At 41.3% G+C, this 13985-nt stretch overlaps 1 protein-coding gene across 3 annotated transcripts in view; it reads right to left on the reverse strand.

The window, feature by feature from the left end:
- Positions 1–13985, reverse strand: part of znf385a (zinc finger protein 385A) — a 64326-nt gene that overhangs the window by 17547 nt on the left and 32794 nt on the right. For 2 of the 3 annotated variants that reach the window (XM_065961360.1, XM_020634339.3), the window contains exons 2-3: positions 10403–10554; positions 2845–2955 (exon numbers count right to left, since the gene is read on the reverse strand). In XM_065961360.1, the coding sequence (XP_065817432.1) occupies positions 2845–2955; positions 10403–10554 (263 nt within the window). Of the gene's footprint in view, positions 1–2844; positions 2956–5609; positions 6018–10402; positions 10555–13985 lie in introns of those variants that run through there. The other variant, XM_020634340.3, reaches the window with a different exon arrangement.

Here is a 13985-nt window from a genome sequence, read left to right on the forward strand (position 1 = left end):
GATAGGGGAGTGATCTCTTAGATGAAAGACGGAATGAAGGGAGATAGAAAGGTATATGGTGGCACATGGCGGTGCAGCCACAGAGGCTCTCTTAACCTCTCCAGCCAAGCCCAGGGGATCAAATGTCAAGCAGCTGAGTATTAGTGTGAGGCCCTGGATGGAGAGAATGAAAGGAAGATGAAAGAGAAATACAGACGCCAGGGAGCTACAAGACAAGGAAGGTGATGTTAAAAGCTGGGCTGACATCGGGATGATATAAAAGGGGCAAAAATCTCAGAGAGAGGAAGAAAAAGCTGCAAAGCATCAGCCTGGGATGCCTGTGTTTCATTATGCAGAAGGTTCAAACTGAACAAGTGCTTTCCAGCAAGATTTTTAAAGGGGGTGGGGGGGGGTAAGCTGCAATGTTACTGCAAACCTTCAGCTGCAGCTCCAGATGAGATAAAAAAAAAAAAGAGGCAGAAAAAATGGGGGGCTGTTAAAAAAAGACATAATGACTCGGATTATAAAGACAGGACATAGAGAGGAAGGAATGTAGTGAAAAGCAGTGAAGTAAGTAGGGAGGAATGACGGATGCATAGCTGCCTATCTTGCTGCAGCAGCTGTGACGTTGGTCAATGCAGGGCAACAGAGTCTATGATGTCACTAATGCAGCACGCCACCAAGGTTATTCTGCATAACCACCTCACACCACCGCACAACGCAGGGACAGCGAGAGCATAAACCCCCCCTCTTTTTCCTCCGATCCTATCCTCTCCTTCCCCTACAAGTCTCCTCCTCCTCTCTCATATATTCCCAAGATGCACTGGGGCTGTCAGAGCTAGACACTAATCCATGCCCTTGACGAATGCATCTTATAATAAGTAGTGGCAGGCAATTTTAGGCATTTCCACAGTGTAAATAATGCAGCATTGGAGAGGGAGACGGGTAGAACAGGGCGGGAGGAGGTTGCTGAGCAAGAGACAGGCAGAGAGAAGGAGATAGAGAGAGAGAGGCACAGACAGAAAAGATCAAATGAGACGAATGAATGATGGCAAAATGATGCGTGAAATGAGGGGAGCACGGGTTGGGAGCAGGGAGGCAGAGAAGGATCCTTTGAAGACAAATACATTGATCATGACAGTGCTGTACATGCTAGTCGCTTTCTTTGACCTATAAGTAACCCAATCGGTTCACAGATGGCAGATAAAGACAGTGGAATGCCAACATCAAGGGCAACAACGACATTTTCTTTGAGTCAGAGCCCCTAATTGGAAGAAATTAGGGGGGAAATGTAGCACATAATTCTTGAAAGTATTTCCTGCTGTATTATTTTCCTCGATAAAATATGCAGCCTGACTAGATATTATGTAAGAGGAGAACAGTGTGAGTGAGGGGAGTCATTCTATGGGGATACAGGAGACAGTTTACGTCCAGCCGAGCTCAGTAGGGCAGCGAAAACTACACTGCAGCATGTGCTTTTTGTGTACGCAGGTAGTGAAAGTCACATTGACGGTAGAGTGTATACATGTAGGAATTAGGAGCTATAGGACATACGCTTGGGCTGCTGTACACAAATCCTTCAGTTACTTCTCAAATATGTTCACAAATAATGTGACATCAGTTTCTCCTGAAATCTAAACTTTGCTTTGACACTTACAGTCCCATTTCAAGCATTTTTTTTTTTTTTTTACCAAGTTTGAAAAATAAGAAACTTTTATGTGTCTTGTAGTTTCTGACTGTTATCTCAATGTGTTTTTCACTGTTTTTGTTTACTGGTGTAAACACATTTTTCATGCTGCTTTCTTGTATTCCTTTGAAGAAAAAGGAAAGCAAGAAATTGTAAAAAAATAAAATAATCACCTGGTGAATAAAGAAAACGACGATTGTGCCTGCCGTTTCTTTTCAAATTATTTTTCGTTCACTGTAGATTTCATGATGTAAACATCTTTGTGGAACTATTTCCTGTGTCGACGGAGATTTACAACAGACAACTTTACAAAGTGGCGGCTCAAGATTACAGCTCTGCAGCTCCCTAGACCACATGGAAACCATGATTGTAGACCTGAAAAGTAAATATAGCATCGGTCCCCTCCTTAATTTTGTGTACTGGGGATGGATGTACTCCCTGGCCCTACAGACTGCACCACTGAATAGGGAGAGTCACAGCCAAATTATACACTGCACACATGACATGTGGCGCTGACGTTGTAGTCTCGTTCTTTTTCTTCTCAAAAAAGGAGAAAACACTGAGAATGGGTTGGAAGCACTGAATATTAAACACTTCCATATATTTTTTTTGTTTCATTAATTTGTCATCAGTCATGTGTGTAAGTTGCCCATGGGTATAATGTGTCATTATACTATCATTAGCAAGCTTTGATGAAAGCTACACCATATGGACAAACAGATGAAACCGCTATTCAAATTAAGTGACAGAATTATACGAAAGCATGCAAAACAACTTGCTGTGATTACAAAAGTTCCTATTTCATGGCATGCTATAGAGAAATGAACTTTAAATGTGTTCAAGATCTTAATCAGAATAATTCACTGTTAATGGGGGGGAGGGGGGGGTTCTTGTTTTTCTGTCAGGGATCCTGCAGCATCTCTCCAGACTTTTTGCCGCAGAGATTTGCTTTTGCTTCACCAAAATCCAAACTCTGCAGAAACAAATTCGATTCCAGGAGGGTCATCACTGCCAAAACAAACACACCACATCCCCCTGTGTCTTCTACACATTCCTGAAGAATCTATGTAGGTATGAAGTTGTTTGTGCATAAGCAGCAGGACAAAGCATTTTTAAGGCAACATGGAAGACGGAGTGAGAGTCGCACTGTGGACGTGTTGTTGTTATTCTTTCTGTACCTCTGAGTTGAAGCGAATCTGGCAGACGTTACAGGAGATGACGGGCCGCTTGGTCTTCACTAGTGGAACTCCAAAGGTGTGGTTGATCACGGCCTTCTGCACCGGGTCCATCTGAGGGAGAGAAAGACAAAAGACAGAGAGAGATCTGTAAGATTTAATGCATACTCAGAAAGACTACTACACAGCACTGCGCTCCAGATGTCCATGGTGCTACAAGTCGACTTGCCGGTCCATCATGATGAAGTCAGGGGTGAACGTGCTAAGCCCACTGTTTAGATGAAAGCTAGAAGCTAGAGCAGAGTAGAGAGGATCATAGTTTTTTTTCTGCCTGAGATACTAACCATTGAAGTCTAAATGAGCACGCACACAAAGGGGAAATAAGGTACACAGACAAGAGATATTTCAGCATCTAACTTATGTTGACTGCACGTCTGTGTTTATTTGCTGCACACATGGTTTCAAGTGTGTTTACGATCTGTTTTTTGAAGCTGAAACACCTGTTGCACACAGACAAAGCTCGAGCCTCTGATCCTAAACCAGGTTCACACCGTCCCTGTGCTAATTGTTTCAGCCGAGACGTCCATCATCCACTTGGTGTTAAGCACCTCATATAAATTTAACTGACTAGCTTTAGCAGCTCTCCAACGTGTCATAGACTAAGCCACCCACTTTAACTGTCCCAGACACAAAAAGACCCTGCCTGTGCTGATATAAAAGGACTCCTTTCCAATTATTTATCTATGTTTGAAGCTGAATGTATCCAGCGATCATTTGTAATTGACCTTAGCATTATTCTGGCCTCAGTGGTTAGTGTGGATTTCCAGCACAGACAAATGTCTGGTACTATGGCTACAGCTAAAGGCACAGTTGATGAGATGATGTGGCTGTGTATCGCTATGCAAACGGAATGAAGAGAGACAAAAGCCCTGGCCTGAAGACCGAGGTGGAATTGATGCTGTGTGATTTGAATTTAGAAAAAGTTCCAGAGAGTCCTCCAAGTGTGATGCAAGCCTGTTGCTTTGGAGAGCACCGACAGACTCTAAATTACTTAATTTTGATCCATTTAATTTGGACAATTGGCTAATCTTTCTTTAGCTATCTAAGACCCTGAGTGTGTTCATCAAACACACAAATGGCTGAAGAAGACCTTGGCCTGAGAAAGAAGGGAAGAAAAGAGTGGCTAAAATAAATATCCTCATAACTCAAGCACACACAATGTGAATTTCTGCACAGTGCTTGTTACCCGGCAACCCAGGAGAAACAGGGTAAACAGAGAGAATGAGAGAGAGGGAGAGAGAAATGAGGAAGAGGCCTGCAACATTTAGCTGGGTGACAGGATGGTCCAGAAACGCACCATCTGGAGGAGCAAATGAGCAAGAGATTGGGAGAGAAAGATGGATTGGGAGAGACAGAAAGAGAAAAGGAGGGGAAATTTGAAAGAGGCCCAAAAGAAAAAGGAGAGGAGAGAGAGTAAGAGAGAGAGAGTAAGAGAGAGAGAGAGAAGAGGGGGGCCAGCCGGACATCCTCACATCTCACATTCTTATCTCACTTGGCTCTCTTTCCCATACTCCACGTTCCATGACTCCCTCTGCTTCTCTCCCAAGAAACAGACTCATGTAGTTTATACTCATGCTGTTTCTGTGAATTTAGACTGAGAAATGACATTAACTGTCTCTGAGGAAAAAAGGCAAACAGCCACTTTGATTTCGAGACAAAAAAATCACATTTTTCATATAAAAACTCCTGATGTTTTGACTGACTCCACATTCTGAGCAGATCCAAAACTTGTTTATGGGTGTCCAAACTGTGACTGGTGATACTCTCCTGTCCACACAAAGTTTAACAAGAGCTAAGCAGACTAGGTGGAGTAAATGTATCACATGATTCATGGGTTTTCTCCCCAGCTAGTCAGAGCAGGACTGGGTGTGGGTCAGTTATGATCCATCCAGTTGTTTCAGCTGTTAAAAACACCGTCCAGCTGCCAGCAAGCCTTTTTGGAAGGCAGCTTACATGGCTTCTTACCCAAATACTCCACAAAACATGTCATGAAATAGGAGCAGTGCATTGTGATGTAATGGCAGAGGGATTTTCCAAAACTCACTCAGTCCCTTTGACCGATTTTAAAAAGAAAAATGAAGAGTGATTTAAAATGTCAGTTTCCTGCATGTAGCCTTTGATTAAACCTGTGTTATCTAATGTGTAAATGACATACTTCATACCACTTGATTAATAGAGGAAAACTTGGATAGTTTTGGACTGTAGTATGAGCTCTTGCAGATGTGAATAAATCACAAAGAAAGCTGACTTTTGGTTCACTCTGCAGTCATGTCAACAGCTCCAGTGCCTTAAGACGCAAAAAAAAACCTTTGTGAAAACACAACTTTTTCTGTGGAGAAACAAGCCCAAAGAGCAGCCAAAGCATCTCTGCAACTATGTACCTTATCTCAACAACATATTCCTTTTAAGCATTTACTTTCACTCTCCCTACTCTTTCTGTTCCCCTCTTTCATCCTTTCTTTGTCACTTCTTCTACAGTGTTTGATCAGTTTCCTGCAACAAAATATTTGGATGCGTTCATTTCCAGCGACTAGGAATGCTCTCAGTGGGACCACTCTGGCAGTCATGCTAAAGTCTGCATTCTGCCAGATAAAAATAGAAAAGTCTTTGAAGCTTTAAATCTGCAGTACTTTTTAGTCGTGCCCAGATGAAGACACAGTTGGATGGAAAGCAGAAAATCTGACAATCTCCAAGCATTTAGTACTCACCTTCTTCTCCTCCGAGTCTGTAGAAGCTTGGAGCTGCATTGGTCCACCTGTGTGTGTGCTGCTGCTGCTGCTGCTGGCTAAGTTGTGTGTTTGGGTCTCAGCATGTGCGAGGCTGAGAGTGTACGGTGCACCTTCCTCACTCATTCAGCCTCCTAGTTAGTTGTCAGTGTTGAATACAAAGTAACTCACTGAAAGAAGTAGGGCTTGTGCCTAGAGATGCATTGCCAGCAAATGTTTCTTTGTCTTTTCTTCTTTCAGCACATGCACTCTCTGCCTCTCTTTAACCGAATACTACAAGTATTTCCTGAATTCTTTTCCTAAATCACTCCTTTCTTTACTGACACATCACCTTACAAGTTCCTCCCTCTCTTCCCCCCCTTAGCTGCTCTTTCACCCTCTGCCTCACACGTCCCTGTAGTGTGTTTCCCTCAGCTTTCTCCTCCCCTTCTCCTTCCCTCTGTCTTTCTCTCTCTCTCTCTCTCTCTCTCTCTCTCGCTCTCTCTGCCCCCCCTTCCTTCTTCATGTATACTTGATCCGTCCATGCGCCCAGGATTGTGTGTCTATGTCCTTCTCTCCCCCTCTTCCCAAAAGTTTACACCATCAATCAAATGTCATCATCAGATGATTAAGCTTTAGCCCTGTAGCCTGACCCACCAACCCCCCAAACAAACCACACATGAATACACACACCCACCCTGTAAAGAGTTTTACACACATTTCAATGTACATGAGATCTAATAAAGTCCCATGTATGAGCCATAGAGAAAATCTGATTTAGGCATCTTGTGCATCAACACAACAATTTAGCAGTTTTAAGATAAAGTCTTTAAGTCTGTTTTTTTTTAATTCAATCATATTTGATCTTTATATTATACTGATATCATTTATGTGTATCTTTGGACAGGATATCTGTGCTCCCTCTTTTGTCATGCTATCTCAAATTGACCCTGCTTTCTGAAAGCGCAGCTAATTGTACTAAATTACCACACGAGTACTTGTTGACACGCGCTTAGTGGAGGAGGCATTCAAGGACAGGGATCAACAGTTTTTCTATCCCTCGTCTATGGTAACAGGAAGTGCTTTTTATGGATAAATCTATATGGACAAAGAACAGTTTGTCTAATGATTGTGGAGCGTATTGGTTATTTTTTTTACATCTGCCTTTCCTTGCAAAGTTTTTGCTTTTTTAAGATACTTTTGCTTTTAACTTTACGTTGCCACTACACACCATGAGGAACATATAACCTTCAGGATTCCAATTTAAGATCAACCTTAGTTTGAAGGATGATGAGGCAACAGTTGTAAAAAAAGAAAAGATGAAACATCATTGAAATAGTCACAAGTACATTCTTAAAGTTCAGTAAATGAGAACAAAGATTACAGATTAACACGTAAAATGCTTCATTCATGTATATACATTCTCTAATAAACCCTCTAAAGCCTTAACTTTTCTTATAGCATCAAAGATAATAACTTAGATCCCTGCTTCAATCTAATGTTTATTTTAGAAGAATCTGACTGATTATTTATTTTTTATTTTTTATCTCAGTGTACCGTCCTTCCTTACTTATACTATATGAAATACTCATATTTCCCTGTGTCAGTTATATTTGAGTTGTTTGTGATGTGTCTCTTTAGCCTATGTTTGCTAATCAATCTTTCAATGATAAAATAAAAAGATTTACATAATAGAAATGTAAAGAGAGATATCATGAACAAAAGTGATGCAGAGGAGAGTAAACAGACAGTAGAGAGTCAACAAGTCTGCATGCTGACGGGCTTGCATGATAAGATACTTTCATCTAAAATTCCTGACTCTGCAGCCTGAGTGAGTCCACACCGGGGCTGAGAGAGCGTGCGGATGTCTCAGGCAGCTGCTGCAGATAAATAATTCAGTCTTGTCACTGTCCCCAGTCACATTGGGTAAGACAGGCAGGTAGAGGACAAATCGTATTAGAGGAGCATATAAAAAGCTGTATGTGGCTTTAGGAGATGCCATTTCTCGACTATGGGGCTAATGAGTCTTAATATGAGCCTCATTAAGACTGTACACACTCAGCACAGATCACTTATTAAGAAAGAGCCAGAGAATCACTTGCTGCCAGCTCTGCAAGGACAATTCTGTATTATAGCTGCTATTACACTGAGTCTTTATTCTAATACGGTGTATATTCATATTTTGGTTCAGACAGACACCAGAAGGCCTCTAAGAATGGCAAATTTTAATTTGAAATAATAACAATTAGCCTTCATTTATATAGTTATGTAGAGAGAGGGTACACTCAACCAGCATCCGGTTTCCTGATTGTTTACACATTCCTCTGCCTAAAAGGCCAACAAGCCATAAAATAAAGTCAGTGATGTAAACGGAGCTGCTCACACTTATACTCTTGGTCTTCTTGTATAAATTGACTCAACTACACAACACTGAATTAAACATGAAAACGTCTCTGGGAAAGCCGAGGGCAAAGACTTCATCTATAAAAAAACATCAAGACAGAATATTCTTAAGCAGCAACTGAAGTTATAGCTTTGTGTTTTGAATTTGTACACAGTTATAATAAAGGTTGCATGCTTACATGCTTTTCACTTAGACCTAGGTCTGTTCAATTTGGAGCCTCTGGGCTTAATCCTGTCATCTCAATCTCACCCTTTGATCATAAAGCACAGAAACACTTTCTTTATTCAAAAACTTTATCTGAAGAGAGTGTTTAAGCACAGGGATTTTAAGAGAGTCAAACTGAATGAAAGAAACATCTTAATATTAGCGTGTGCTTATAACAACCTACGATTTCTAAAAAACTGATTTGTGGTCTATTTACGCCAAACCTTTTCTTACGGTGTAACCTTTGAGAGTTAAACTGAATAAATACAGATGTTAAACTTGACATAGTTTTGATTTACACAAAATACAACATACAAAAAAGTCAACTTCTAACCCTTCTGAACTTCACTGTCCTGGACCTTCCAATCAAATATCCGCTGTATTATGAGGGTGAGTTTTTCAGCCATTGATGTCTTCATGTTTTAAAAACAATACAGTTAAAGACTTAGAATGCTGTGCATGTGCCTGACACTTTGTAGTGGAGCTCTGAGGTCAGAATGTTCTCCAAGCCTCTCCTATGGCCCCCTCTCCTGGCCACAGGGCTGTAGAACATCACTCAGAGTCAATGCACAGTCATAGCAGCAGAAGACACAAACATTTGAAGAGTCCCTGTAGACTGATAGATAGATTTTGAATATGTGGATGGAGAGTAGGGGGATATTAAAGGATAATAGGGGCGGTGCGATTCAGAGGCAGAGAGAGAGAATGAAATAGCAAAGGAAGGATGACATCAAGGCTTTGCTAGCAGACGCAGGAGTGCAAAGTGAGTGCCTGCATCATTCCAGTCTCTCTAATAATCCATGTCTGCTGGGTGCACTGCACTTCTAACATCAGTGAGAATACTTCCACTTATGTAATGGCCCATGGAGGGCTATTAAAATGACTGTATCATTAAAATGTGTTTAACACTGGCTGGACAAATGTTACCAGGCTACCATAGGAGGTCAAAGAATGAGCAAGATATTTCCAATTAGTAACATGAAATCTCTTTGTCTACCCCTCTGCAGACCAGGCCTTCACATGCAGAGAATAACTCGAATAGCACTGCCCCCTTTACAGTACATACAGAGTTCATGGATTTTACATATTGCTGACGAGAAATGTGTTGACAATCCCTAATGGTGTCTGGAGGAACAGGCGGTGAATTATGCTGAGTTGGTGAAATGCTAAATGACTCTACGGTCCAATCGTAATGATAAGATGTTAGTCAGGGCCTGGGGAACAGGAAGATCCTTCTCCGTTAAAATAAATACCACATCAAACAAACTGCAGTGTTTTAAGTACATGGCGATAAAATGGCCTCAGAACTGCCGTGATTTGACTTGAGTACAGTACATGAAATAATAATATTATTATTTCAAATATCTGCTTCCTTTAAAGTGAGAAAATGGGGGGGGGGGGGGGCTAACAGGGTGATACTGTGAGGTAAGCCTTCCTCCTCCTCCAGTTATTTTGTGATGAAAATATTATGGAATAAAAGATGTAATACCAACACAGAGAGACACTAATCTGATTAACATTTACAAAGCAAACATATTATTATCTGATTTAAGTATAAATTATAACAATATTTATCATTATCAAAATAATTAATTTACAAAACAATTTCCAATTAATTTTTATTATTGCAAGTCTGTCTGAACATGCAGGAAAAAAATAATAGAAAAGTGATGGTAATACCATAACTTTGTGCTAACCAGCTACTTATGTTATCACTAAAAACGTTTTGCCAATGTTAGTTAGCTACCAGGCAGCTGCTAGCCAGCAGGACTTCTTTGCTGCTCTCTACATACTAATGTTGGATGAACTGTAGCCAGTGCTAGCAGTTTTTTTTTTTTTTTTTAAATAATTGGTTAATGTTTAAAAAATATTCTTCACCTGCTAGAAACAATCCATGTCTCATTTCACATGTCCTCTTGCTGTTACTCTGAAGGAGGCCTGTCTAAAAATGACATGTTAACCCATTATTGATGTCACTATAGCAGCACCTTAAACAATGCAAAGAGAGTATAGCAGCCGATAACCAGTTTTAAGTTCAACAAAAAAAAAAACATCCTTATGTTCTGCCTGCTTACAAGTTTCCACATTTGTAGAGAAACTGCTCCCTCTTGTTTGCTTTCCTTTTCAAACTGAGAGAGTAAGAAGACTGGAAAATGTTTGGTTTGGATGAGTGTGCACCAGCCCTCACCGTGTTGAAGTTGTGAAAGAGGCTCATGCTGTGCGGAGGAGGGGCGGTGTCCATTGGGAACTGCAGGAAGGGCTTCATGTCCAGGTGGGGCTGGATCATTGTGGGGGTCCGCAAGAACGTGGGCACCGCTGCCCCAGCCCGGTTTATGCCTCCTAAAAAAAGGAATAAAAGAGATCGATAAATTCAAATTGAATGTAAAAAGAGAATTGACTTTGTGAGTTTATTTTGACAATGTTCATAATTTTTTGTCATAAAGAACAACGCAATGACCGACAGAAACAAATGCATTGTGTGGCTTATAAGAGATTGCACGCTTTTGTTTCATGGAGTCTGTCACAGCATCCCAAAAGCACAATGAGCCATAATTGCACGGCAAAGCAATTATTTCTCTGCAGATAGAGCTGAGCTATGTGGCACCATAGTGGCATTCTCTAAATGTGGGGGGGGGAGCAGCGTTTGTACCGTTAAGGCTGCTCCAATCATTGCTTTGGACAGGCTTTTCTGTTTTTCTTGACAAGTTGACAAGTCTGGAGCGCCAAAGTGCAACACCACTGCTGTGCACAAAATGCTGTGATGCTGAGAGGTTTGTGATGCTTTGTAGAACTCACATCATCACCTAAGCGTTTCATTTAGTGAAACACTCATTTCAAGTGAAGCAGGAAGAGGAGCAGGAGAGCTACAGAGACAGAGGGGATTCCTGTTATCCACCTACCCACCAGTCTCCTCTCTTCTCCTCTCCTGGGATACATCTGCACTTGATGATAATGAGCTTCATCTCAGCACGTGTGGCTTTATGCCGTCTTGTCTTTTGCTCTGGAGTTGGATCACTAGGTTTGTTTTATCTAATTATGCAATGAATGAATCATACATTGTAATTCCCATTCTAATGTCTGCATGCTCCCTGGTTTTTACAGTATCCAACATGCTGTTTGAGTAGATTAGCACTTGAGTGGAAAATCATAGTAACTGATGAACACAACTGCAAGGTTATCTGACATGCACACACATAAGTAAAAAAAAAAGAAAGAAAAGACATACTTCTACACCTTGAAAATGATAAATTATCCTAAAAAAAGCATGCAAGACTGTCATAATGATACATGGCTCCCTATTCTCCTTGCTGCTCCCATCTGCCTTCTTCTCCTCTCCACCTTTTCCCCCCCTCGTCTCCTCTTTAACCTCTGTCAGGGATGATAGTGATGGGGCCCACGCAGCAAAACTCAGCCTCAGCAAGCTCTTAGATTAAGCCTCTTAATATCTGCAACTGGATTTCTGTGGCTTTCAAATTCCCCCAAGACTTAAAGCTCTGCCGCTCTCCTTTTTTCGGGATTGCTCTAAGCTATACTCTCTCGCTGGGTTATACTTTTGCCGTCCCTCGCTCTGTGATTCGTCTCTACCTGCCTCCGCACTTTCACATGCTAATTTGTGCATTATTTGACACCTCTGCGTTTTTTCATCAAACTTTAAGTCAACCCAAAGTGATCAGAGGAAATCATATGGCTGTCGCACTGTAGGAACAGGGCGCTAGCAGAGGCAGTCTACAACGTTTGGATTAGAGAGTGTGGGAGGGAAAGAGATAGAGAGAGAGCAAGATTGACTTTGTCAGACGGAGAGTGAAAGTGCTGTCTCAGCTGAAGGCCAGCTGCCTTCTGTCGCGCATCTGTGCTCCTTGAGGAGGAGTAAGCTGCATCATTACCTCTAGTTGGGCATAAAAGTTTATTCTTCTGAACAAACTAAAAACATAAACATGTAAACACATGTAAGAAAGCAAAAACATATTCACACAAACCAGAAACAAGTTTTTTTTCGCCTATTGCTTGCATGCTTGTCCCTGTCTCCTCATTGCAGGATGACTCAGCACGCTTAAACTCTTCCCAAAAACATTTCTTTTTCTCTACAGAATAAAACTTGAAACACAAATTGTGTACTTTTTCTGCATGCACAGTCAAAATGTATCATAAGTGTAAACATGCAGCTTCTACAGGGACTCAGTAAAGTTGAGCTCCTCCTGGATGATGTTTGTTGTGATAAGAGAGGATGGGATGTCCTGTAGCTGCTCTGTCCTCCACCCGTACCTCCATGACTGATGAAGGCAGCTCCTCCTCTGGGGCTGCGCCACTAACAACATGACTAATACGCTGCCTCTTGACTGCATTTATCATGACACTACACCGCATGTTGCTACATGGCCTGAGCTCCTGTCTGTGGCTCATGCACAGTAGTAACGTTTGCAGTTCCCCTGTGAGTCTGCACTTGAACATGAAGTCTGTTCCTGGCAGTGGGTCAGGCTGCCTCTGGCAGGCAGACAAACAGAGAGATTTGGCTAACCTGGGTACAGAACATGTCCCTGCAGCAACAGCAGGAGCAGCAGAAATCTAAAGGAGGGAAAAGAAGCAAGGAGCAGGAAGCAGAAAGGCGAGCAGCAAGAGCCCTTGGAGAAAAGAAAGAGCTTCTCCCACCAGGGACATTGTGTGACTGTGTGTGTGCACTTTGTAATTACCTCATTAACTTCAACATGTCTTCTGGGACCATCTCACAGTGTGAATCAAACAAATCAGTTGGGTGCAGAAGTGTGTCTCTATTACATACCTGCACAGGTTTTTTGTGTTTGTATTTGTGTGCACAAGTGAATGTTTGAATGTGATCCCAGCAGGCACTGTGCACAATGACACAATCTTAGGGTGTCATCTAAGAGCCAGAGCTTATGAAAAATATTTCTCATTTAAAAAAGTATTGTAACAACAGAATAGGACAAATTGACAGAATTTAATCACAAAAAATACAAGTATTTCTGTGGTGCAAACATATAGGCTTATACAAAACACATGCAAACAGAATACTAATGCTAAAGGGATCAATTGATTTATCATTAGGTCAATAATTGATAATTAAATAAAAAAGATATATTACAATAAATCAAAATGCCTCACTATTTGCAGCTTCTCAAATCTGAGTATTTGAGTGTCATGACAATGAGATCGTTTCATTGTATAGACTGTTTACAAAATTAGAAACTTGGAGAGAAAATATTTGGGAAAATATAATGACTCCTTGCAATCAAAATAATTATTGACCGAAATCATTACCATCGATCAAAATAGTATAGATAGCTGCAGCCTGAAATGAAGCTTAAGCAGGCTGTTGCAGCTGGCCTGATCTGTTGTGAGACGGACAGTGTGACAGACAAGCCAGTCTGGAAGAGCTGAGAGGAGTCGGAGAGTTTGGATGTTGCTAAACCCTCTGACATGCCAGGAATCCTACCAGGCCCGCAGGGGCCATAATCAGAGATCTTAAATGGCCTGGGAATCTGCCAGAGGGCTCGATCTTGTAGCCGGGTCTTACAAAAAGAGCGTGTGGTCTTTTATGGTTTTGTCTTTATGGGGACTATTTAAAGTAAAGACAACCGCATTTATTGTTGATTTAAGTTTGGGTTATGGCTTCCTAATTGGTTTGAGTTAGGCATATAGTTTTAATGATTGGTTTGAGAGCCAGGTAGGGAAACAAGAGTTAAAAAGAAATATGTTGCTGTGTGTAAGCAGCCTTAAAATCCATGCGCACGCTGTCCGCATATTCAGGGACAACG

The sequence above is a fragment of the Labrus bergylta genome, chromosome 12, assembly GCF_963930695.1.
Source record: "Labrus bergylta chromosome 12, fLabBer1.1, whole genome shotgun sequence".
In the NCBI taxonomy this organism is placed as follows: domain Eukaryota; kingdom Metazoa; phylum Chordata; class Actinopteri; order Labriformes; family Labridae; genus Labrus; species Labrus bergylta.